This window comes from Zootoca vivipara, chromosome Z1 (genome assembly GCF_965207765.1).
Source record: "Zootoca vivipara chromosome Z1, rZooViv2.hap1.1, whole genome shotgun sequence".
In the NCBI taxonomy this organism is placed as follows: domain Eukaryota; kingdom Metazoa; phylum Chordata; class Lepidosauria; order Squamata; family Lacertidae; genus Zootoca; species Zootoca vivipara.
In genome coordinates, this window is record NC_142583.1 from 46,969,113 (window position 1) to 46,996,011 (window position 26,899).

General features: G+C 41.7%; 2 protein-coding genes across 2 annotated transcripts in view; one reads left to right on the plus strand and one right to left on the minus strand.

The window, feature by feature from the left end:
• The first annotated feature begins 8,584 nt into the window (after positions 1-8,584).
• QRFPR (pyroglutamylated RFamide peptide receptor) overlaps positions 8,585-26,899 on the plus strand; it is a 40,240-nt gene continuing 21,925 nt past the window's right edge. The window contains exon 1 of the mRNA XM_035113291.3: positions 8,585-9,328. Coding sequence (XP_034969182.2) covers positions 8,989-9,328 — 340 coding nt within the window. The 5' untranslated portion in view covers positions 8,585-8,988. The remainder of the gene's footprint in view (positions 9,329-26,899) is intronic.
• Positions 11,973-26,514, minus strand: LOC148687366 (uncharacterized). Its single transcript, XM_088660790.1, has 5 exons — positions 26,317-26,514; positions 25,878-26,050; positions 13,251-13,428; positions 12,880-13,089; positions 11,973-12,807 (listed from the first exon to the last, which is right to left on the minus strand). Exons 1-5 carry the CDS (start codon positions 26,512-26,514, stop codon positions 12,265-12,267), a joined length of 1,302 nt encoding a protein of 433 aa, XP_088516916.1. The 3' UTR covers positions 11,973-12,264.

Genomic DNA, 26,899 nt, shown 5'->3' on the forward strand with positions numbered 1-26,899 from the left:
AATTTTGCATGATGGCAGTGGCAGACCTTGGGGTCTCAAATTTCAGTGGCACCCTACATGATGCTGAAATTTGGCATCCCTCACATCTCACCTTCCCTTCTACAGCATAGTTGCAGTGCCCACAAGGCTCTGGATCCAATGCAACTGAACCAGTCACGCTCCCTTAAATCTGGCTCTGATGATGGTTTATGAGAACAAGGAGCAGATTTTTGCCTATGTCTGGATACAGTTGGTCAGCATTTTGACTCAAGATGGCAGACTATATCTTTAAAAGCTGCATTATTTCTTCTTCTTCTTCTTCTTCTTCTTCTTCTTCTTCTTCTTCTTCTTCTTCTTCTTCTTCTTCTTCTTCTTCTTTTCAGATCTTTTGAGCAATGCCGCCAAAAGGTTGGTAGTTTATAATTTTGACAGTTGCAAAGTTGACCTTACATTTTCATTGTGAGGTGGCAGTGGGTGGTGTATCTGTGCGTGTCTTTTTCTTTCCATTATGTATTTTCTCCAGCACGTTGTTACTTCCTTGGACGCTTGTTCTCCCTGATCTAAAAATCTCCATGGGAGGAGTTACCTCGTGGCATCTCCCTCTGGCCAACAAATCCACTTTAAAAAGAAACAGCAGACTAGTCTCCATATGTCCCTATGCATAAACCCAGCAATTTAAAATTTAGTCCAGAAACAGAGTTGGGTTCATTGCAGTTGGCGTAGTGGCAATGTCCCGTCTCAGTTTGTAATCTAGCAGCTGAATTCTAAACTACCGTAACTGCAGTTTCTGAAAAGTCTTCAAAGGCAACTACACATAATAGTAGTCTAACCAGGAAGTTATCAGAAACGGATAACAATTTATGCCTCCATATGTGTTTGATTTTAGTTATTAAAAGTGCATGATTGGCCTGAGAGGAAATAATTGTTGTGTCTTCTGCTTTTATTTATTGTTTCCATTTTTGGCATAATGGTTGCTGTGTTCCTTTCATGCCATTTAATTTTTTTCTATTAAGTTTTAGTGTTAAATTTCATGTTTAAGGCTTTTTTTAAAAGTTCTTTTTTGTTAGCTGCCTTGGAAACGGCTGTGTTTTAAAGAAATAAAATTGCTTGCTTCTTATGGAACAGTGTGGGCATAAGGTCATTTGTGGGAAGAAATCAATAACTTGCCCTTCTTTATTTTTGCCTAGAAAGGAACAAATAACTGCAAAAAGAGTTATTATGGGATGATCAGATTCAAAAGCAGCAACAATTTAACAATTTCATTGTAACTATAAACCATTCTGAGTATGAATGGGTTTGGGTTTTTTTAAGCGTAATTGTGACAACAGGACATGGACAGCTACGGTACCCTGCAAATCAAGCAACCATTGAAAAACCTGGGCTGTAAAGATTAAAGCTGTAGGGATGCAGGTAGGGGACAGCTTATGTGCCCAAAAAGGTTTTTAAAAATGATTACAAAATACTAAAGCAACATGACTATGTTTCCTTTGCAAGTTAAGATAAATAGTGCTGCTAGTTGTAAATTAAATGGCTTTGCAAGTCATCTGCAGCTTTGCAAGCAAGCAAAACATTAGATGATGCAGTCACAATTTACAAACACAGACAGTATAATGAAGACTAGTCAGCACCTTGCCTCCTTTTTTTGAATTTTATTTATTTGGTTTTTCAGAGTGAAATTTTACAGTCACATATCCAACATAAAAGGAATCTCTTGAACTTTCCTCCTCCCCTTTGTGGGTCCTACTGTTAATCATTTCCTCCTGCATCTTTTATAATAATCCAGATCTTTTATCTCTCCGTTGTATCCAAAATTCAGCACCTTGCCTCCTAATCCTAACTGCAAACCATAGAAAATGTTCAGCCTTGAAGCAAAAGTGCCATTTTTTAAAACAAAGTTTAAATATGCAGCGGATATGGAAGCAATATGCTTGAAGTATCATTTTGGGAACAGTTTGAAATGGATGTTTTGCTTTCCTTATGGATTTCACTACAAAAAACTTTTCACAGAAAAGAGGAAGCAGGCGAAGAGAAATGGTAAAACCTATCAAGAGTTGTTAGAGTGGAGTCAAGGAGATTGTAAAATTAAAACAAGGGGACAGTTAACTGTGGAAGGTTCTAGCTTCCAGTGGTTTTCTGCTTTACAATTAGCAGAAAGATTTAAGTTGACTTTTGGTAAAGGTAAAGGTAAAGGGACCCCTGACAATTAAACTCCAGTTGCGAATGACTCTGGGGTTGCGGCACTCATCTCGCTTTACTGGCCGAGGGAGCCGGCGTTTGTCTGCTTCTGCAGACAATTTTTCCGGGTCATATGGCCAGCATGACTGAGCCGCTTCTGGCGAAACCAGAGCAGCGCACGGAAACGCCGTTTACCTTCCTGCTGGAGCGATGCCTATTTATCTACATGCGCTGCGTGCTTTTGAACTGTTAGGTTGGCAGGAGCTGGGACTGAACAATGGGAGCTTCATCCAAACTAGAGTACTAAAAGTTTTACTACAGAAAGATACCAGCAGACAGTGCAGTTGTGATCTGGGATGACTCAAGCAAGCAACTCACATTGTTGAGAATAACTTCTCAGACTTAGGTTATGACACTTTTACATGCCCCACACCTACAACATGCAGCTTCTTATGCAAGCTATATCCCTCCAAAAATATTTATTTATTCACATATTTCTAAGCAACCTTTCTGTGCTAAGTCCACAGTGGGAAACATAAAGGCACTTCTTCAGCACAATTATTCAAGATGCAGAAATCCTGTTCTTTTTTTGCATCTGGCCACCCTACTGTGAGATCTGGGTGGGTTAACCTTCATTTGCAGAATAGATTTCCCACCCAGGCAAACTGCAGCTCACTTGAATAGAATGCTGAATCCAGTGACAAATGCAATTTGGAAATCTAAAGGTGGAAAGTGCATTGCCAGCTTCTGTAGTGTGCACAGATCTGATAAAACAACCATTTCCAATCCTCCCTGCTGTTCCTTGTGTTGTTATGCTAGCAGAGCTGCAGTCTGAGGGCCAAACATACCATTAGCTGTGTAGTTGTGTTTTAAGTGTAGTGTGGACTCCCCAATCTAGATCTTGTGGTCCCAGGATTCTGTCTCGGTCCTCACACCTGTAAGTTGCGTTGTGTGGGTGATGGGACACTCATATTGCAAATTTCATGCACAGCCCCTACCCCCAATCTGGATCAGGGTTACAACAAAGGTTAAAGCCCTTCTACCCTACACCCAACCCCTAAAATGAATCAGGCTCTCTACACTAGCAAGGTGTGGAAGTAAAAGAAGAAAACTTTGTTCCTAAAAGGGACAGCTTACATAGGTAACAATACATGGACTTTGGGCTCATTGTGGCCTGCTATGATTTCAACCTTGCTACCTAATGCATCCCAATTAATATTATTTACTGATTACTTACTGATATGTGATGAAACACTTCATAATGGATAAACTCCCATTATTTGTTCAGTGATATATTTTGTTTACCATAGTTGACTGCACAAAGATATATATGCTCAATTTCCTTTTTAAAAATCATGTTATTTTAGTCGTCACTTTCTGTGGGGGGTTTTCTTGCTGTGATTAATTTATCTTACTGTTGTAATGTGTTGATGGCACATTGCCATGTATATCTTTCTTTCTTTATTGAAAAATCCAATAAATACTCTTTACAAAGGAAAATCTCCAGACCCTTAACCATGCAAGGAACTCACATTAGAGTAAAAACAACAACATCACCTAGGATCTGAATGCATCAATCACAGCTGCAACTTCATTGGCCACAAGTACTGAAAGACGTGAGCAGCCAGGTAGGCTGATCTCATCAATCACTTAGAAGGCTGCATTCACATTTTGCTTCCTTTTTCCCCTTCCAGGAAACCTACCCTTTATGAAAGCTCAGAGTCCAAGCCCCTGCTGGCCGGCCATGTGCTGCATTAGTAGCTACCTCTCAGAGGCCCCAGCTCTCACATTGGCTCACAAATCCTAATCCTCCTACCCTCGCAACCAACAGCCCTGTGAGGTAGGCTACTCGGAGAGAGAATGACTGGCTTCAGGTCACCCAGTGAGCTTCAATGCTAAATGGGCATTTGAACCCAGGTCTCCTTGATCTAGGCCCACAAATGTTAACTTCTGTTCTTGAACTTCAACCACCTCCAGCAATTCTTGCCTTTCATTTATCTTGGCTTCAGAACTGATCTGCCACTCCAACATTAGTTTCTGCACAACGGGGACAGGGAAATCTTGCTCCTCCTGGAGTCCTCACAGAAGACCTTCCAAGGGTCACCTGCTAGTGGTGGTTGGACCAGGGACAAAAGTAGGGGAGGCAATTGATGTGACTCTTAACTTTGTACAGTAGGTTACATTCCAGTCCTGCAAAATACAGGTTTTCACCACAGGCAAGCAAGAACCATCACCACAGTTCAAGGACACAGGGTGCAAAGATGTCGGTGTTACGACCAAGGAAGAGACTTCACCCGCTATCTGAATATGTGGACAGCATAGCTGCTCTGTGCATTGGCAGGGGAGATGAGGGTTATCATGTACCATCCACAACCTCCTCATGCATGGGAGAAGTCCTTCTCTGAGTCCGGTCATTAGTCCTTCTAGCTCAGTATTGTCTGCACTGACAAGAGCAAGCTTTCCAAGGTTTCAGAAAGGAGTCTTTCTCAGCCCTCCCTGAAGGTGTCAATGATTGAAACAGAGACCCTTTCCATAAAAAGCTAAGATGAATAAAACATTAAAGGGAATTAACTGCTGCGCAGTTTGGGCCTTAGGGAAGACTTACACAACTCATTTAGCACAAGGATGAAATGTACTGATTTGATGGGCTTGTGTTGTTTCACAGCTACAAAGCTGGAGTCTAGCTTGTGGATGGAACTGTCATTATATGTGCATTATTTTTTGCAGCTCAAGGACCACGTCCCCTTCAAAGGGCCACTGGTGGATGGGGCCAAAGGAAAAAGTGGGCAGAGAAACAAATGTAAACTTCTCCTTTGTGGAGGGAGGCTCATTTCTACACACACTCACCCCTGTCAACAATTGTGTTGCAGCATTCTGAACAAACTACAGCTTCCAGACCGAAAACAAGGGAGGATTCACACAGATTGCATTGCAGTAATCCAATCCTGTGTTGGGAGAAGAGATAGAAGGACCTGTCAATTTCAGTTTGCTAATTTCCCCCAATCTTAAATTCAGTGCTATTTTTTTTAGAAAAAGAAGTGCCAGAACTCATCTTGATCATCTCCCTTGTTCTATTACAATGGCAATGGTGCCCACCTGAGAGGTACCAGAACTAAATTCTGGTGAGTTCCAGCTGAAAAACAATCACTGGTTCTTCACATTTCTGCAGCAATTTCTGATTTTCTTCTTCTTTTTATAATGCTCATAAAAACCCTTCAGCACTTTCATGCAAAAAATTCCTATTATTTTTTTGGCAAGCAATTTCTCCTCATATAATGCAGTTTTTGTATGTTATTTTTGCCAGTATAATCATTTTAATACACATCTCCCACCCCAATATATGCATTTTTGTAAACATTGGTTGATTGGAAAGTACTTAGTTTGGCTAAGTGCATATTTTGAATAATGGCCGTGTTTCAGTTCTCATATTATTTTGGAAAGTGTGAATTGATAAATTCATATTTAAATGTGAGCTGAACTAAATTTCTCTCCCATCCCTAGTTGGGAGTAAACCTTAATTTTGTTATTCTTTCAGCCTACAATCTTTGCAGGCTATTGATATATGGACTCCACTGCAATATACATACTGAACTCCAACATATTGAAGTTACCTGTGCCTGGACTACTGTGGCAAAACTCTCCTACTCCATCAATATTGTACCAGCAGGAGTTGGTAAAGGGTACTCCTAGCTGACAAAGCTGGATTGAAAAACTGCCCTTAGATTATGTACCTGCTTTTTCACTGGGACAAGACAGTTTGAGTTGAGCATACTACACTAATCCTGGCCTGACTGCACTGCCTGCTAATTAGTTTCTGGGCCCAATTCAAAGTGCTTAAATGACTCAGGACCGCAATACCTCAAAGTCCACCTTTTCCTTAACCTGGACCTTGCAAGCATCATTTGAGGCCCTTATTCGTGTTCCCCCCTCCATGAGAGGTCCATGGGATGGCAACATGAGAATGGGACTTTTCTGTGGTGGCTCCATTTGTGGAATGCTCTTTTTAGGGATTCTCACCTGGCACTTTTGTTACATATCTTTAGGCACCAGATTAAAATGTTGCTCTACAGCAAGGCCTTTGGCTGACAGAACCATCCATAGCCTTTTAAATGAGTTTGGGGGTATTGCTTTTTAATACCATGTTGGGCAATTTGTGTTTTTATGGGATTGTTGGACGAAAGGCAGTATATAAATGTATTTTTTTTTTAAAAAAAGAAATGGAGTGCAACTGCATTCAGGACAGTCAACTGTTCAATTCTCAAGCACCAGAACCAGCAACCCCTAGTAGCTCCATCCTGCCAAGATTCAAACTCAGTTTATTTCCCCTCAGCCATCTCACCAGATGGTGAAATAAAGCTGGGTGTCATCAGCCTTCTCAAGGCACCTTGTGGCCCCAACACTTTCCTGAGGGCTGCCCCAGTGCCCCACACCTGGTGTTGTCTCTCTTTAAAGTTGTACACTCACTTTGGGACCAAACCCCACTGAGCACAGGGGGATCTCCCTTCCAAGCTTTGCATCCCTAAAGTCAAGCTGTAACCTAAAGAAGTTTCAGTTGTTGTTGTTTAGTCGTTTAGTCATGTCTGACTCTTTGTGACCCCATGGTGAAGAAACAGGGGATAGCAGCCTTTCCCTCTGTAGTCCCCATCTACTGTAGTCCCATGGTAAGAGTACTGGAATGAAAAGAAATTATTTTCTAGGCAGCAGTTGTTGTTGTTTAGTCGTTTAGTCGTGTCCGACTCTTCGTGACCCCATGGACGATAGCACACCAAGCACTCCTGTCTTCCACTGCCTCCCGCAGTTTGGTCAAACTCATGTTGGTAGCTTCGAGAACACTGTCCAACCATCTCGTCCTCTCTCACCCCCTTCTTGTGCCCCCAATCTTTCCCAACATCAGGGTCTTTTCCAGGGAGTCTTCTCTTCTCATGAGGTGGCCAAAGTATTGTAGCCTCAGCTTCAGAATTTGTCTTTCCAGTGAGCACTCAGGGCTGATTTCCTTCAGAATGGATAGGTTTGATCTTCTTGCAGTCCATGGGACTCTCAAGTCTCCTCCAGCGCCATAATTCAAAAGCATCAATTCTTTGGCGATCAGCCTTCTTTATGGTCCATCTCTCACTTCCATACATCACTACTGGGAAAACCATAGCTTTAACTATACGGACCTTTGTCGGCAAGGTGATGTCTCTGCTTTTTAAGATGCTGTCTAGGTTTGTCATTGCTTTTCTCCCAAGAAGCAGGCGTCTTTTAATTTCGTGACTGTTGTCACCATCTGCAGTGATCAAGGAGCCCAAGAAAGTAAAATCTCCCACTGCCTCCATTTCTTCCCCTTCTATTTGCCAGGAGGTGATGGGACCAGTGGCCATGATCTTATATTTTTTGATGTTGAGCTTCAGACCATATTTTGCACTCTCCTCTTTCACCCTCATTAAAAGGTTCTTTAATTCCACCTCACTTTCTGCCATCAAGGTTGTGTTATCAGCATCAGGGCCGGCACTAATTGTAGGCTGGGTGGCGCGGGGCGAGGGCGCCGGAGCGATCTCCACACCACGGCGCCCGGGTGCCCGACATGCTTGAGACGGCCCTGAGGTTGTTGATATTTCTTCTGGCAAACTTAATTTCTGCTTGGGATTCAGCCAGCCCAGCCTTTCGCATGATGAATTCTGCATATAAGTTAAATAAACAGGGAGACAATATACAGCCTTGTCGTACTCCTTTCCCAATTTTGAACCAATCAGTTGTTCTATATCCAGTTCTAACTGTAGAAAGAAGTTTCAGACTGATGTGCAAATATTTCTTAAATTGCTTTAAAACCTGGTAAACTAAACTAAAATAAAAATTCTAATCCCGCCCCCCCCCCCGCTCCAGATCAAAGTAATTCATGGAAAGACATACAATTTGACAGTTGGGTTATATTAGATTCCAGAAGTACTGGTCTCACAGGGATCCATCGTTAATTTATTACAGCTAATCCTTCATTTACTTCGGCGTGGAGCAAAGCTGTAAGTCCGCCTGCGCCTGGGGATCCTTCTGCGGCTTATTTGGCAGAGTGGCGTCCTGGACCTCCAAGGCTCCAGACTCTTGCCCTGTGCCGCTTCATAGCCTCAATTTTGAGGACGCAGCGCTCCCCTCGCTCTCCGATCTCCGCGAGGTCAGTGAGTCCTCCCGCGGCTTTGCAGCCTCGCTGCGCCCGCTCGTAGCAGCGTTCCAAGCACTCCTCTCCGTCCGAGGAAACGTCAGATGCGCCCCTCCTCCGGTTCCTGAACAAGCTCCAGCCAATCCCCGACGAGCCCCGGCGCTCCTGAAAACTTTGAAGGGCGGGAGGACGAGAAGACGCTCTTTCTGCTCACCGATTGGCTAGCGGCTCGGAGGAAGCCTCCAATAGGAGCCCTTCGCTGCTTTTTCCAAGCTCGACTTTTCGCTCTTTGCTCGCCTTATTCTAGACGCGAAGGTTGCGGCACGCGGGTCGGGTGGACCAGCGCCTCTGCTCTCAAAAGTTTCTCGCCTAGCCTAGATTCAGACCCTCACCCACCCCGAGTTTAAACCTCCGCTTTTATTAAGCGCCACCCGTTTGCTCTTCGTTTCGGCTCCCTTTCCCAGACGAAGGACAGATCCTCGTGGAGGCGTTTGGACAATGAATAAAAGGCGAGCTGAGGCGCAGATCTTGCTGCAGCCCTTAGCTGTGGACCCCGTCGAGCAAGGCTGAGAAGTGTCGCCCCCCCCCCCCCGGATTTTAAATTTTAAAGAAAATTCCCTGGTTTTATAAGCCTACCGCGAGGAGCGCCCGCTTAGTCCGGCCATGCTGCAGAGGATCGCCGTCTGACCCGCCCCGTCGCCGAGATGCGCTCTCTGAACATCACCCCGGAGCAATTCGCGCAGCTGCTGCGCGACAACAACGTGACCCGCGAGCAGTTCATCGCGCTCTACGGGCTGCAGCCACTGGTCTACATCCCGGAGCTGCCGCGGCGCGCCAAGCTGGCCTTCGTGCTGACGTGCGTGCTCATCTTCGCCCTGGCGCTGTTCGGCAACGGCCTGGTGCTCTACGTGGTCAGCCGCCGCAAAGCCATGCGCACCGTCACCAACATCTTCATCTGCTCGCTGGCCCTCAGCGACCTGCTCATCGCTTTCTTCTGCGTCCCCTTCACCATGCTGCAGAACATCTCCAGCAACTGGCTGGGGGGTGAGTGGCAGAGCTAGAGGGAAGGAGACTGGTCTCCTACTTCCAGGGAGGAGGAAGACGGGCGTTTCACCCCCACTTCATTCCGACACATCACAATGATCCCCTAAAATTAAGGGAAATGTTGGGGTTCTTTATTTTTAAAAGAACAAGTTTGTAGTCCTCGTGGAGGTACAGAACCCTAATACTTTAGAAGTATTGAGTGCAGAGGAAAAGAAAGCAGATTCATAGTGATGCAGCAGTAAAATTGCTAATACCTGTGCAAAGCTAAGCTGGGTCAGGTATGGTTTCAAATTGGATGCAGGGGACCATGTGTTGAGATTCCTGCACTGCAGAGGGTTGGACTAGATGACCCTTGGAGTCCCTGCAGGTATTACTATAGTTCTGCAGATGGGAGGAGGAGTTGGTAATGAGTTCATGGCGGAGGTAGGATTTAAACCTCCTAATTGTAGCTGTCTTAGCTGCTGTGCCACACCAAACCTGTCTCCCGAAAAGGCATGTAGCTCCAGTCTAAAAATAATAATAATAATTCTAGCATAGCATCATCGTTCAGGCCTTTTTCATACTGTGCACTAATAAATACAATAATTATGTCTTTTGCATTTATTATGAGATTGACAAATTGGAGAATGTACAGAGCCTCAGGTCTATCCCAGATGTTCAGAGCTGTTGTCTTTAATGAGATTTAGGAAGTTGGGATTATTGTTACAATTGCTGCAAGTACTAAATGTCACCAACAGAGCATGGGTGGGTAGAATGTGTACTGAATCTGTGCGGGTAGAATGTGTACTGTAAGGGGAACTTGCCAACCAGTTACTTTGTCGAGGTAATGGCTTTGGCTGGCTAGTTAAGTACCATGATTTTAACATATCCTAAAAAGTTTCTGTGTGCCATACAAAAAAACAGATGGGCCTTTCTCTCACCCCTCTCAACCATCTGGAGCCAGAATTGCTGTGGGTATGAGTTAGCAGCTGGGAGACACAGAGACATGTCTTGCTTTGTGCTGAATCCAAAGCTGGGCTTGGAGTTCCCCTGGAAACTTAGAGGGGAAGCAAGATATTTTGGACTGTCTTAATGCTGTGAGACTCTCCAGCCTAATGCCCAGATTGCATATATGTGTAAATAAAATTATATACTGTATCCTAAAGACACCACACATTCATAAAGTCACACATTCATTACAAGGAAGCCAAATCCTTGGTAAAGCAAAGACACTCCTAGACTCTCTCACTTCTTGGAGATTGGGGTGGTGTGTAATAGTATAAAGTCAGCTTTGGCATTTTGATGGTGCCAGCACTTTGCTGTCCTGTCATTATATATTTTACATGGTTTCATGTACTACTGAGATTCCATTCTGATTCAATGACATAAAGGTGCTACTGGAAGGATTTTTTTATTTTTTATTTTGTTATGAATTGATCAGAGCAATGAGTACAAAGTATCTGAAAATCACAATGAGGGGCAATGTATACAAATTCAGAAATATAATGTTTTTCAAATTAGGAAAACAGACTTCCATGCTACCGGTACTAAAATATGACTAGACCCTCAGTCAGAAGGTTGGAGGGACATAGCAAGCTGATGGAGAAGGGAATCAGTCTATTACTGCTACTGTCACTGACGATTACTTGTGCAACATTACCCAGCTTGGATAGTGTAGGCAGGCTGCCTTCACAAGACTGAAGTAGCTTTGATTGACAGCAGAAAACAACCTTAATATTTCAAGAATAAGGAAATGATGCTTAGAATCAGTGAAGGTCATTGTCACCAGCAGAAAGACTAGCCGAGCTCATTTTGGAGTCCTTGAAATTTTCATGCGCTTTTAGGAGGAACAAGTGGAAGTGAGGTCAGGGGAGTGGACTAGCAACACAGCAGTGAAGGCTTGGAGGCAAATGAAAATAGTGGTGCCGTAAGAGTCTGGGCAAACTTATTTCCTATCTGAAACTTCCTGGTTCACAGTTGTGGCAATTGAGGCGCACTTGCTTTAAAATGGCAGACATTTCATGCAGAATCCCATCTGGTGTTTTCTGTAGAGCTACTTTCTGTCCCTGGATTGCTTGTTTTTCTTTCTTTCTTTCTTTCTTTCTTTCTTTCTTTCTTTCTTTCTTTCTTTCTTTCTTTTAATTTGAGTTGGGTGTGTTTGTTTTGCATCCATTTAACCTTTTGCATTCCACTGCCCTTTATTGCCACCCCCTATATCTTTTCCTCTTTGAATCAGGGGTGGATTTTCTTCTTTCTCCCCCAGCAAGGGCTCTTGGTCTATAGAAAAAGTAAGTGGGGACCACAACTGATGGTGGCTAAAGCGAGAACCAAAAGTGGGCAGACTTCACAACCACGCAGGATTGTATAGCACAATCTTTCTCATTGCCATCATATTTACAGAAATAGTAGAAAGGCAAGAACTCAGGCCACCGTAGTAATGTATCCCTGATAGTAGTTCAAATGATAGTTTCAAATAGTCTCTTCTGTAGTTGGATTTATTTATAGAAGTTTATACGTCAGATGAAGTGTAGATACCAGGACAGGGCCCTGTTTTGACAATTCTTCTTCAGCTGGAATAAGTTAAGTATACATTCATTAGAGACCCTCTAAGAACATTGAATTATTATACAAGCATATCTATATCACTATCTTAAAGAATCTTTAACATGTCTAGGCAAATATAACAATGATAATATATTATTACCAAGTAGTCTTAGAGTCAACGTGTACATGTAGATCAAATTAGATAACCAAAGTGTTTTTGTAATATATAGGAAGGAAACTGGGTGTGTTCTAATAAAGACTCAAAGATGTAAGGATTTAAAGAGGCAGTGGTACAAAATCTGTTTTAAAGATACAATGAGGAATAAGGCAGATTACAGAAAGGAAGTAAAGTCTTGATGGCTGTTTAAACCTATGGGAGAGATAGTGTTAAACAGATGAATGAATTTAGTCTCTCATTGTAACAAAAGTTTATCAATATTCTTGCGATGGAAACAATCTGGGGATAACTTCCAAATAACAAAAAACAACATGTCATCTTCTGTGTGTTTGTATTGCATGCAGTGTTCTCCCAGCGGTGCTTCCACGATTTTGTTGTGTATTCTGGATCGGTGTTCATTGATCCTAAGTTTTACTTGCCTGGAGCATTTACCAATATACATCATTCTGCAAGGACATATCCATGCATAAATGCAGTTTTTTGTGTTGCAATTACTGAAATGTCTGATTTGATATTTAAACCCAGATTGTTCATTGGAAAATTCATTGATTTGTAGAGGGTATTTGCAGATGGTGCACCCCCCACATCTAAAATGGCCTTTTGGAGATTCATGAACTGATTTTGTTAATGCAGTGATGTCTGTTTTTATTAGGAAATCTCTAAAAGATTTAGTTCTTTTCAAGCCGAAAAGTGGTGGTTTCTGGCATCCAGGAATATTTGACATTAGGTGCCAATGTTTGTATATGATTGCTTTTAAGGATGGGGTGCAAGTAGTATACTGCAGCGTGGAAACAATTCAACTAACTGCTTGACTTCTCGAAGTAGGTGCTAAGAGATTTTGTCTGGTTACCTTTTCTGCTCTGCGTTGTGCTTCGAATAATGCTTTATGGGAATAGCTGCGTTGGGAAAGAGAAACTGTAAGTGCTTCAGCAGATTTCTTGTAATCTTTATCTAAGGAGGAATTCCTTTTAAGGCGCAGGTACTGTCCATAAGGGAGATTCCTGAGAAGATGGGGTGGATGGAAGAATGATGCATGTAAGAGAGAATTGCGGTTAGTTGGCTTATAAAAGGTCATAATTTAAGTTGCCTTTGTTGGTCTCTAAATACAATGGTGTCCAAAAAATTAATTCTGTCCTGATTTATGTGGCCAGAAAGGTGAATATGTGGAACTTGTAAGTTGATCCATTGGAGGAAATCCATGGCTGTTTGTCGATCCTCTACAATCATAAATAAGTCATCTACATAATGCAGGTATTTAAGTATTTTTGGTCTAAAAGGGTTAAAGTCATTCAGAATGTAATTTCTTTTAAAGTTAATCATGTAGATGTTTGCGATAGATGGTGCGCAGGCCGATCCCATGGCTACCCCTTTTATTTGCAAGTAGAATTGGTCCAAGTGTCAAAAAAAATTGTGGTTGAATATAATATCCAGTATATCCATGAGGAAATGAGTTGGGGGTTACTGAATGGGTCTGGTATTTGACAATTCTTCTATGATCTGTCTAACCTCAGATAATGGAACATTGGTATATTGGGACTCCATGTCCAGTGTGACTAGACAAGCTGCTTCTGGTATGATGACATTCTCAACGGATTTTATAAATGTCTTGGTGTCCTGAACATAGGAAGGAGTGATACTAGTAAATGGATGGAGGTATTGCTCCATATACAGTATTGGCAAAGAGGTTCAAGGAGAGAATCATTGCCTGATACTATGGGTCTTCCTGGAGGTGTCTCTAATGATTTATGAATTTTGGTAAAGTATAGAAGATAGGGGTGCGTGCATACTGATTGAGAAGAAAGCTAGCAGTTTTTGAGTCAATGTAGTTAAACATGATGCCTTCCGATAACACCATGCGTATTATATGCGTCTTTGTTCAGTGGTTTATAGAATGATGTGTTCTTTAGTTGTCTTTTGATTTCATTGAGGTAATCTTGTGTGTTGAGAATCACTATAGCACCCCCTTTGTCAGCAGGTTTTATAGTAATATTGGTGTCATTGGCCAAGCTGGAAATTATTTCTCTATCGTGCACTGTAATGTTCTGTTTGAGTTTTGGAGGTCTATGTTTTTCTATCTTTGTAATATATTCTAAAACCCTTTGGTAAAATGCATTAAGGCATGCATTATACACAGGGGGGGGGGGGGTTGAAGGAGGACTGAATGCGTAGATGTGTTTGTTAGAATGTGTTATCGCCGAAAAAACATCTCAACTTAATTAGACGGATCAACTTCAATATTAAATAAAGTAAAAGGCGAAAGATTTATACGATCTGAAGAGAAACCAGAGTATAACCAGAGCTGATTATATTAAGGACAAAATATGAAAATATGGTAGACCAAGAAATGGAACGTCAAATCCAATATTGGAAATATAGAAATTTTAAATGGGCAAACAAGCCAGGGAAATTATTAGCCTGGAAAATAAAGAAGCAACAAAATCAAAAATTTATGAACCGATTAAAAAATCAGGGAGAAATTATTGATAAGCCCCAAGAAATTGTGAAACAATTTGAAAATTATTATAGAATATTGTATCAAAATGAGGACCCGACAATACCAGAAATTGAGAAATTTTTAGAGAAATATAAAGTGCCCCAAATATCACCAGAGAAAATAAAATTATTAAATCAAGAAATCTCGGAAAATGAAATCAAAATAGTGCTACAGGAACTAAAAAAGGGGAAAGCTCCTGGCCCGGACGGCCTACCAGCGGAATATTATAAATGTTTACAAGAAGTAATATTACAACCATTAAAAGATCTTATGAATAATATTATGAAGCACGGGAAACTGCCAGAAACATGGAAAGAAGCATTGGTATCACTGCTGCCTAAGCAAAATTCAGATTTAGAAAATCCAAAAAATTATAGACCAATCTCATTATTAAATTCGGACTACAAAATATATGCAAAAATATTGGCCAACAGAATAAATTTGATATTAAAGGATATTATACATTCGGACCAGGTGGGATTTATAAAGGGTAGGCAGCTAAAAGATAATATTAGGAATATTATAAACATTTTTGAATGCCTTGAGAATAACCGAGGTAAGAAGGCAGCAGTGATATCAATCGATGCTGAAAAAGCTTTTGATAGAGTCTCCTGGCTCTTTATGAAGAGACTAATAATAAAATTAGGACTAGGCAATAATCTATGGAGGGCAATAGAAGCAATTTATACAACCCAAATAGCAAAATTGATAATAAATGGCAATCTCTCGGATAATATTGATATAAAAAGAGGGACGCGACAGGGGTGTCCCCTATCCCCCCTACTTTACATAATGGTGTTGGAAGTACTATTACAAAGCATAAGAAATGAAGAAGATATTAAAGGTGTGGTAATTGGACAAAAAAGATTTAAAGTTAAAGCCTACGCCGACGATGTTATTATAACAACAGAAGATCCCATTAATAGCGTCCCCAAGGCATTACAAAAAATTGAAGAATATGGCAAATTGGCAGGATTTAAGATAAATTATAAAAAAACGAATATGATGGTAAAAAATCTAGAGTTAGAGGAAAAAGAACAATTACAAAAATTGACTGGTATACAAATTAAGAAGAAAATAAATTATTTGGGAATCCAAGTAACTGCAAAAAGCATCGATTTATATCAGGAAAATTATGTAAAAATTTGGAAAGGGATTAAAAAGAAAATGGAAATTTGGACGAAGTTAAAATTATCATTATTGGGACGCATCTCTCTGATCAAAATGGCAGTGTTAGCCAAGATGAATTATTATTTTCAAAATTTACCCATCTTAGGCGGAAACAAATGCTTTAATGAATGGAAAAAAGATATTACCAAATTTATATGGGGAGGCAGAAAACCTAGAATAAAATATAAAGTGCTAATTGACCATAAGAGCAGAGGTGGCCTGGACGTACCGGATCTGGAACTTTATCATAATGCAGCTGCCTTATATTGGATGAAGGAATGGGTGGAGCTTAAAAATGATGAAATATTAGATTTAGAAGGCGAAGGACTCGGATTTGGTTGGCACTTTTATCTAATACAAGAAAACCTAAGACCCCAAAATATATTCTTTAACAACATTATCAGGAAATCCATCTATAAAATTTGGAAACAATATCGTAGAATTCTAGAAACAAAAACCCCAAAATGGTTATCGCCACTGGAAGTAGTGGCAGTCAAAAGACGTAATATGGGCACAAATTGGCCAAATTATAAGAACATATTAGAAGAAGTCGGGGCTGAATTAAAATTAAAAAGCTACAATGAACTTAAACATCTCCTAAGCAGCTGGTTGCAGTACTTCCAAATAAATCAAAGACTCCAAATAGATAAAAAAAATAGGATTCAATAAGGATATCTCCCAATTCGAAAATTTTTTAACAATTGGCAGGAACAAATATATAAAAAATCTATACAGCTTATTATTGGAATGGGAAACAAAAGAAGAATTAACCAAAGCTTCAATGATCCGTTGGGGACAAGATTTGGGGAAGGCAATCACGGTAGACAGCTGGGAGAAATTATGGAACAGGGATATAAATTACACGCCAAGCTACGATTTAAAAGAAAACTTAATTAAAATGCAACATAGATGGCACCTAACACCACAAAAATTATCCAAAATGTATAAAGGAGCTGATGAGAAGTGCTGGCGATGTCAAACAGAAATAGGTAGTTACATCCATATATGGTGGAGGTGTAATGAAATAAAGCCCTACTGGGATATGATTTATAGAGAAATGAAAAAAATTCTTAAGTACTCATTTAAAAAGAACCCAGAATTATTCCTCCTGGGTATACTACATGATGAAATTCGGCCCAAAGATAGAAGCATCGTAATGTATGCTACAACAGCAGCCAGAAATTTGATTGGTTTAAATTGGAAAAGCAATAAGGTACCAACCAAAGATGATTGGCAGAAAAAATTGCTAACATACTACAATTCAGCAACGAAATATGCTGAAATTAAAGGAATTAATGAGGAAACCAGAAATAAAGATTGGGAGAAATACAGAAATTATATAATGACAATGATGGAAAAACCCTCATTTGCAGAAGCCATTTGATGACTCAGGCACGAAAGACCTATTAAGAGATAAATAATAATGTTTCAGGTATACAGATGACTGAAAAAAAAAAACACAAAAGGCGCAGAACAAAGATGGCTGGAAGCACAACTTTCACGTGTGGTGGGTGGAGGGTGGGATGGTGGGGGTTAGAAAATTGTAAAGTATATATATACATACACACACACACACACACACACACACACACACACATATATATCTTTTTTATATATAACTCTTTATTTTTCTTCTTTTAGTTACCTTTTAATCTCATTCTTTTTATTTATGTTTTTCTTTAAGTTTCCTTTGTTGGTCATTAATTTGTTGAAGTTTACTTTTATATTGCTATAATATGTCAAATGTATATGATTTACCATTTTATATGATTTCTTGATTTATAACAGCTTATAATTCATAATAGGTTTCTTATTCTTCTTTTTCATGTCTTCCTCTGTTGGTGTCGATATAATTTGTAATGATTTGAAATGCAAATTAAAAAAAAAAGGAAAAAAATAAATTTAAAAAAATAAATAAATATTAAATAAAGTACGTAGGTGTTTTTTTGGATACGTAAGCCTCTAAGGACACTTTGTACCTTCGTATAGTCTGCCATTATGGTGGCATGTAAATTGTATCTTCTTTTCCTTTTCAAAATATTGAGAAGACAGTTCCAATCGTTGGGTTTGGGTGTGGGGTCACTAATGAGAGACGGTAAAGAGCCAAAAATCTGTTCTCTATCTTGAGTAGCATAGGAGAAAGTGTCCGACCATTTGACCATAATGAATAAGTAAAGAAGCTGGAGTTCTTGACTGAAGATCCCACAGAAATAGTAGAAAGGCAAGAACTCAGGCCACCGTAGTAATGTATCCCTGATAGTAGTTCAAATGATAGTTTCAAATAGTCTCTTCTGTAGTTGGATTTATTTATAGAAGTTTATACGTCAGATGAAGTGTATATACCAGGACAGAGCCCTGTTTTGACAATTCTTCTTCAGCTGGAATAAGTTAAAGTATACATTCATTAGAGACCCTCTAAGAACATTGAATTATTATACAAGCATATCTATATCACTATCTTAAAGGATCTTTAACATGTCTAGGCAAATATAACAATGAGAATATATTCTTACCAAGTAGTCTTAGAGTCAACATGTACATGTAGATCAAATTAGATAACCAAAGTGTGTTTGTAATATATAGGAAGGAAACTGGGTGTGTTCTAATAAAGACTCAAAGATTTAAAGAGGCAATGGTACAAAATCTGTCTTAAAGATACAGTGAGGAATAAGGCAGATTACAGAAAGGAAGTAAAGTCTAGATGGTTGTTTAGACCAGGCATCCCCAAACTGCGGCCCTCCAGATGTTTTGGCCTACAACTCCCATGATCCCTAGCTAACAGGACCAGTGGTCGGGGATGATGGGAATTGTAGTCCAAAACATCTGGAGGGCCGAAGTTTGGGGATGCCTAGTTTAGACCTAAGGGAGAGATCATATTTAAAAAGGACCCCTGACCATTAGGTCCAGTCGTGACCGACTCTGGGGTTGTGGCGCTCATCTTGCATTATTGGCCAAGGGAGCCGGCGTACAGCTTCCAGGTCATGTGGCCAGCATGACAAAGCCACTTCTGGCGAACCAGAGCAGCACACGGAAACGCCGTTTACCTTCCCGCTGTAGCAGTACCTATTTATCTACAGTGGAATCTTGGTTTATGAACACCTCGGTTTACGAATTTTCGGTTTACGAACGCCACGGACCCATCTGGAATGGATTAATTCACTTTCCATTACTTTCAATAGGAAAGTTCATTTCAGTTTATGAACGCTTCAGTTTATGAACAGACTTCCGGAACCAATTACACCCATGCTTCAGATTAATTACGCTTCAGGTTGAGTACTCCGTGGACCCGTCTGGAATGGATTAATCCACTTTCCATTACTTTCAATGGGAAAGTTCGCTTCAGTATATGAACACTTCAGTTTAAGTACTCCGCAGACCGTCTGGAACAGATTAATCCAATTTCCATTACTTTAAATGGGAAAGTTCGCTTCAGTTTATGAACGCTTCAGTTTATGAACAGACTTCCGGAACCAATTGTGTTCATAAACCGAGGTACCACTGTACTTGCACTTTGACGTGCTTTTGAACTGCAAGGTTGGCAGGTGCTGGGACTGAGCAACGGGAGCTCACCCTGTCACAGGGATTCAAACCACCGACCTTCTGATCAGCAAGCCCTAGGCTCTGTGGTTTAACCCACAGCGCCACCCGCGTCCCCTAGAGATCATATTTACAGGCCATATAAAATCAACCTTACAGCTACAGGTTCCCCACACCATCTTTACAGCTCCCCCCTCCCTGTGTAGTCATAATATATTTTAGTCTTTAAGACAGCAATGGGGAATCTGTGTCCCATGCAACTAATTAAGCCCATTGGGCAAATAGATAGTGGACACTTAAATTGTACAGTTGTACAAATGCTTAGTATCCAAGTGTCTAACCTTGGTTCAGAAGGTGTCCTTGTTCACACACTTGCTTCTCTGCAATTATATTCGTGGAACACCAGCTGGAAGAAAAGCATTTGAGGAAATCTAAGCATCACTTCTCCTCTCACAGTTTCCCCCTCAAAAATCATCCTTTGCTTTTGCAACTTTGTGAAAGTATGTCTGAGACCTAGGGTTCTGCCAAACATATCTTCAGTCTTACACCACTTTTCAAGCAAAGTCTGCTAGAGTCTATATATAGTATGGATAGCAAACAAGGCTCTTTAGAGTGACAACTGGTGATCATGGTTCTGCAGAAAACAGCATGCCTAGAAGCAAATTTGGCATCACTTGCTTAATGGAAGACAAATGCTGGAGGTGATGGTATATTAGTACACTCCCATTGTTGTTCCAATTACTAACACAGACAGTGTGTGGAGGGAAAAACAACCAGCAATAGTAGCACCCATTATATTGTTGTTGTTGTTATTTAAAAAAATGTATACCGCCCATTTTGTAGCTGGAATGCACTTTGGCAGTCTAGCTGTTTGTTATGTTAGGTTAAGATTTCCAGCCATTCCACAGACTTTGAGTTGTATTTTATTCAGCTTTTAACCTAAGAACTCTGCTGGCTCTGAATTTGTGAGAAACCAAGGCATCAGTTCCAGCTAAGAATTTGGGACCATATTTTTCGCTCCATAAGATGCACCTGGCCATAAGACACATCTAGTTTTTAGAGCAGGCAAACAAGAAAAAAATTTCTTTTCTAGCGAGAGCCACGCAGACCGTGTAAGCGGCTTTCCCTTTGCTTGCTTTACAGTGAGCTGGGAGGAGGGGTGGAAGGGACTCCCATCCGTCCCTTCTCTCGCCTCGCTGTAAAGCAAGCAGACTTTGAGGACAGCCTCAAGGTCCGCATCCTGCCATGCATTCTACGGAGGGCTGCCTCCAAAGACGCTTTGGACACTTCAGCCAGTGCAGAAGCTGGCAGCCAGATTGCTCACTGGGGCAAGACGGGTTGAGCATCTGGCAAGGATCCTGGTTTGACAGCACTAGCTGGGCCCAATTCCAATGGCAACTTTTAATGGAGAAAGCCTTCAATGGCTCAGAAGAAAGGAGGGAGGGAGGGGTGAGAGAGAGAGAAAGAGAGACAAGGAAGGAAGGGGTGAAAGAGAGAGGGGGGAGAGGGAGGGAGGGAAGAGAGAAGGAAGGAAGGAAGGAAGGAAGGGGTGAGAGAGGGAAAGAGAGAGAGGAAGGGAGGAAGGGAAGAGAGAGAGAAGGAAGGAAGGAGAGGGAAAGCTTTTACACACTGGGTTGTTCACTCTCCCAACTTTGTTTGCTATCAGAAGAGCTCTCCATCTCCTAGTGCCATTTAAAACTAGATTATCTGCCATGGCACAGTCGCAAGGAACCGTGGGAATGAGCGCAACATTAGCAGCAGGACAGACACTCAATAAAAATCCTGGCTAACTCATCTAAAACGCAAGGGGGCAATAATAATAATAATAAACTGTGATGAACCATTAATGTTTTTTCCCCCCTAGTACCACTTTAAAAAGCGGGGCAGGGTGGGGTGGCAGGGAAGAGACATGACTGCGCCTCATTTCACCCCCAGCCATGAAAGGAAGTAAAGTGAATCACTGCTGAGTTATCTGCCACTTCCTTGAGCTCTGAGGACAAAAGAGCGGCTTTGGGTTAGCCATGTGTTTGCACTCACAAAGGAGTCAAGAGGAGCAGAAGGACCGAAGGCAAGTCATCTCACCGGAGATGCCCCTACCTCGCCTGCTGCACTGTGTCCAGGACACATGTCCTTTTATTATTAATATTAATATTAGTTCCCATAGGACAGGAGAGGCCAGCCCTGACCCACTGCAGCCTGCCCATTATCTTCCATTACCCTGTTTGACACATCCCATCCAGACTGAAGGGAGCATGTTAGGATGGCTCCGCCCCCACAAAGAGGCACGGAGGCGGCGGCAGCAGCAGCAAATGGCTACCCATGCCTTCAGCCCAGGGGAAAGGCGGGAGAGATAAAGGGGCATGAGCGCCTCCCTCCATGTCCACCTTCCCTCCCACACGCACGCAACTGCCGCCGCCGCACGCCAACTTCCATCCCGCCTCCTGCTTCCTCCTGTCATTCTTCAGTTACCGTTGTGAATAGCGGTCTCATCGGTCCGCTTGCTTGACAGCGATCTGGGAGAAGGGAGTCCTCCTCCCAGCTCGCTGTAAAGCAAGTGGAGCGAGAGCCGGGAACCATGGCTCCGGCGGCAGAGGCATCCCTCTGCCCGCCACTGCAGCAGCAGCCAAGGGATCCTGCTGCCGTCCGGTGCCTTCGCTCCATAAGATGCACAGACATCTTTGCTTCCTTTTCAAGAGGGAAAAAGTGCGTCTTATGGCGTGAAAAATGCGGTAATTTTAAATTAGTGTGTGCAGTTGAGGCTCCATGCACACTCTTCCCGTTGCCCAAGAGATTTTGCAGAACAGCTCAAATCTGGATTTTTTTGAAAAAGAAAATTAAATACATTACAACATTTGTGGATTCCAGTTAGATAAAAACAAAAAAAATGGAACTCACAGTTCCAAAAAGGAGTAGAAAATTGTGTGATACAGTATTAAGTTTGGGTTATATAAAGTGGTTCTGAGTGTGTGGGTTTTTTTTTATAAAAAAGAATTCATTTACAGTGCATTCCTATACATGCCACCTTGAATCCCAGCTTGGGAGAAAGGTGGGACAGAAATATATTAAATAATAATAATCATGTTTACTCGGAAGTAAGTGCCATTGAGCTCAATGGAGCTTACTCCCAGATAAGTGGGGATAGGCTTGAAAGCTTTGTTGTGAAAGTCAGAGACTGCTTTAAAAATAAAAGCCACCTCCTCCTCTAGCCAGCGCTCTCCCCGCATTACATTATAAGCATATCCAGTCTCCAGAATTAAATCTGTGTTCTGTTGCCCCCATTTCTCACGAGCAATAGAATAATTAAAGAAAAACACATCCCTCACCTCTAAGCCAGCTCCCTTCACTATACAAGCCACTTCACAATTATTACTCTTTCTGTCTCTTCCCCAGCCAAGGACAAAACACCCCCTGATGTAGATGAACAATTTCTCCCCCTCCCAACCTCATGCCCTTTATAACAGAAAAGCAAGCTGCTGCATGAGGGACCCAACCTTTTAAAACAAAAGAAAGACCTTCAGCAGCCAAGAAAGAAAGAATTTTTCTTTTTTTGCCTCTTTGCCTGCACTGAGGAAAGTAACCTGACTGGGCTGGTACTAATGCCTTGCTTTCTCACAAAATAAATGTTTTTTTAAAAATAATAATAAAGAAAGGTGAAGCAAGAACCTAACACACCCTGTCACAAAAAGATGCACGCATCCTGCTGTTCGAGGAAATTATGTGTACCAACAGGGAAGAGCAAAAAGCCACATGGTGGCTTAGGAGGGCAGTCACAAAGCTCTGCGCACGCCACAGTCCATGTCTGGTGCCTCAAGGCCAGGCTCCTGAAAGAGAAAACAAGAGATGGTGGTTTGTGTTCAACTTGGGAGGCAGGGGTGGAAGTCTGCTAGTTTTTAAATGACTGGCTAGGCAGAGAAGAAGGATGGAAGCCTCTCAGTAATTGAAAATGTACTGATGTTATTGCATGTGTCAGAAGAAAGACTGGACCATGGCTTCAGAGGTTTGAGGGTGTTCCCCACCCCGAAACTTCACAGGGCTACACCCCACAAGAGGGGCCTCCCCTGCATATGATGTCAGGCACAGGAAAGGCAAAACTGTAGGGCTAAATTGAAAAGGAAGAATCGGGAACACACTCTAAACATGTTAACCCTTCTTCCTTTCTAGTCACATTTATCTTTTTTTTCAGTTTGTTGCCTTTTCTTGTCACTGGACGGTGACAGAAAGGGTGCCAGATTCAAAAGGTGCTGAATTACAGTTGGAAAGGAAGAAATCTTCTGGGCCTGCGATATCTCTTTTGGTAGTGCATGAGACTCTTATCTCTTTGCCCACATTGGGCAAAAAGATTCCTGCAGGGGGTTGGACTAGATGACCCTCGCAGTCCCTTCCAGCTCTTCCTTCGCAGCTGCAGCCTTTCAATTCAAGCCATGGCTGCAAAGGATGAGAGAATGAAACAGGAGCCCCAGTTCAAAGCTGCATTTGTGGCCAATTTGGAAGTAAAATCAAATTTCAATGGCAAGCACAATGAAACATAAGGCGTAATGCTTGAATATCTCAACAGATGACTATGCTTCTAACATTACCTTTCCTAATGTAAAACCACATTGGGAAAAACCTCTAGTTTTAAATATATTTTTACTCTAAGGCAATGCATTCACAAAGTTTCTTAAAGCATTTAGGATAAATGAGTTCCGGTGCAGACAGTGGTTATAACAAGACTTATCTTCTGGAATGACTGTACTTCAGGGAAATCCTGGACATGTCCTCTTTGGGGGGGGGGCTACATGGCCATCCAGGTGGATTTTTACAATTTAAGGCAAATGTCTGGGTTTTGAGGAGTGGGGGTTGTGCTCAAGAGGCTTGGGTTCAGGCTTTTTGTGTACGGATTGTTACCTCTTGAAATATGTCAAGTCCCATGGACTGCAAGAAGATCAAACCTATACATTCTGAAGGAAATCAGCCCTCAGTGCTCACTGGAAGGACAGATCCTGAAGCTGAGGCTCCAATACTTTGGCCACCTCATGAGAAGAGAAGACTCCCTGGAAAAGACCCTGATGTTGGGAAAGATGGAGGGCACAAGGAGAAGGGGACGACAGAGGACGAGATGGTTGGACAGTGTTCTCGAAGCCACCAACATGAGTTTGACCAAATTGCAGAAGGCAGTGGAAGACAGGAGTGTCTGGCGTGCTATGGTCCATGGGGTCACGAAGAGTCGGACACGACTAAACAACTAAACAACAACAACAGCAAACTTAAAGTGAAATCATTCCAGCATAAAAAAGGTGGGGAAGAGTGTCAGGTTATGCAGTACAGCAGGGTGTGTGGGGGGGCACGAACCTGTTCTTCCTATTTAGATACAAGCAGGTGATGTCCCTCACTTTAAGGGTCCCCTACTGGGGATTTTTACAGAACTTGCCTTCACAGTGGCTTGGTTAAAGTGTAACACCAAACTATGGTTTGGTGCTTTGTGAAGAATCATTCCCTCATTACTTCCCTTGAACGCTCCAATTTAATCTGTCACTTTGAACTAGGGGGCAAAGTGTAACTTGCCTAGTTCAGATGTAATGGCAAATGATGGTTTATGCCAACCATCATTTGCCCAAAACCATGATTGCAAACCCAGTTCAAACCACTAAACTAGAATTGAGAAGAGAAATTGGGGCACATATAAGCACTGTGCTTGTGGATGTAATACAAAATCATGGTTTGGTGTTGTGTCTGAAAAAAACCCCATGAGCGAGAACAAAGCCTATTTTTTAATAGTCATGTATGGAATACAGTACTTTCTCAATTGCTATGCAGTGAAAAATGTTGGAGAGAAAAAAGCAACTTTCTTCTTAAAAATCAAAAATCAAAAAATCTTATTGGTCTCTTTGTGCATAGACACAGCATGTGCTTGAAGACATCTTCTTTCAGTAACTCCACAGCTGATGCCTTTCTGAAGAACTAAATACTATCCTCAGCAACTGTAGCTGAAAGATTGCTTGTGCCTTTTACTCTCCAAAACAAGAGATAATCCCCCACAGTGCTTCATATAAAAGCAAATGCCTTTGGTGTGTTTATGCATATCTAAGATGACCTGGAAGCAATTTAAGCAAGCATCTGTAAGAAGTGAATTGACGTTCAGAATAAAAGTTGTCTTTGAAATAAACTGCTGCTTATCTCTGTTTATTCTATTGGGGAGAAGGTTGAATTGTATTTTTATAGCTGATTTCAATTGCCTGTTAGTTGCTCTGAGCAGTGTATCACAATGTTTAGCTGGTGACACAGCATGAGGTTGAACACCAGATATCACCCAGCCCTACTCATGAGCCTGATGGCACAGCCTGTCTTTATTTTTCATGCCTTTGTTTGATGCAAGGGGCTTTGGGAAACTATTATTTCTGAAAAGCAGGATAAAGGCAAGGTGAATACATCTGTGAAGAATTCATAGCAGTTTTCTATGAACAGCAAGAATAATCGTTGGCATCTGTCTGTCTTTCAGGAGAGAATGGAAGAGTGCATCTTTGGGAGTGTAGTCAAGAGAGTTACAGCACCTGCTGTGGCTGTAGAGACCAATATGGGCGAGTCATGCTTTATTGCAAGTGGAGCAGATGAAGGTGTCCACTTTTGTTGCTACAGGTGTACCATGGTCACTGCTGCATATGCATTACCTGACTGTCTGTCTCCAGTCACTGTGATTGTCTGCAATGAGTTTCCATACAGTAGGGTTAATGTTGCCAGCCTTCACGCCATGTTTGAAGATGTCTTTGCAAGGCAGTGTTTGTGTGCCAACAGGCCTAGTAACTGAAGCCAGCTCCCCATAGAGCATATCCTTGGATATCCGCTGAGCAGAAGTGTGTACAAACTGGGAATATGGGCTTGGGAGAGCACGTCTTTATTTTAGACTCTGTCATGCCATTTGATACCCAAAATCTGCCTGACATAATGCATATGGAAGGTGTTGAGGTGTTGCTCCTGGCAATTGTAAGTTGCCAACAACTCACTTCCACAAAGCAGCGCGCTCAACACACAAGCCTGGTAGACCTTCATCTTGGTATTGGATGTTAGTATCACATTCTCCCATACCCTTTAGGAGAGGTGAGCCATTGCCATTGCCGTTGCTGCCTTGCCAATACGTTTGTCCTGTTCAGCATCATTGGAAAGGTTGGTGGCTATGGTGGAGGCCAGGTAGACAAAACTGTCTTCCACTTCAAGCATGTGGTCACCAGTTCTGATGCATGGAGTGCTGGCAATGTTGTGACTGAGGATAATGGTCTTCATCAGGTTGATGATGAGACTGAGCTCCATGCAAGCTTAGGAAAAATGGTTGATAATACTATGCCAGTTCCACAGATTGAAGCAGCTGAGTGGGCATATATGGGGTAAAGTGATCTCACAGGTAAACTGGATCCAAGTTGTATACTTGGCCTGGTTGCAAATCGGCAACCAGCGCAGGTCTTTTGCTGTAAGTGCTATATGCTGAGGGTCTCGCTCCTGTCAGCAATGGTGCTGACTATGTCATTGTGTTGAAAGGTTTTGCATTAGATAATGTATTTTTAATTGGTTTATACATAATAATAAGTAAAAGTAAAATATAATCAGGTTTTGATCTGTGAGTTCTGTATTTTTAATGCAATTTTATTTACTTCTGATGGGGACTTGCTATATACCAGTTACCAATCTTGATTGAAAT

Bases quoted from the DNA above. Each gene is read 5' to 3' on its own strand.
- LOC148687366 (XM_088660790.1), bottom strand. From the start codon at position 26,514: ATGGAGCTCAGTCTCATCATCAACCTGATGAAGACCATTATCCTCAGT. The intron at 13,429-25,877 runs GTAATGCATATG...CAATTTTTTTTG, and splicing joins GACTGGAGACAGACAGTCAG to ACACTTGGACCAATTCTACT. The intron at 12,808-12,879 runs GTAACCAGACAA...TCCACGCTGCAG, and splicing joins CACAACGCAGAGCAGAAAAG to TATACTACTTGCACCCCATC.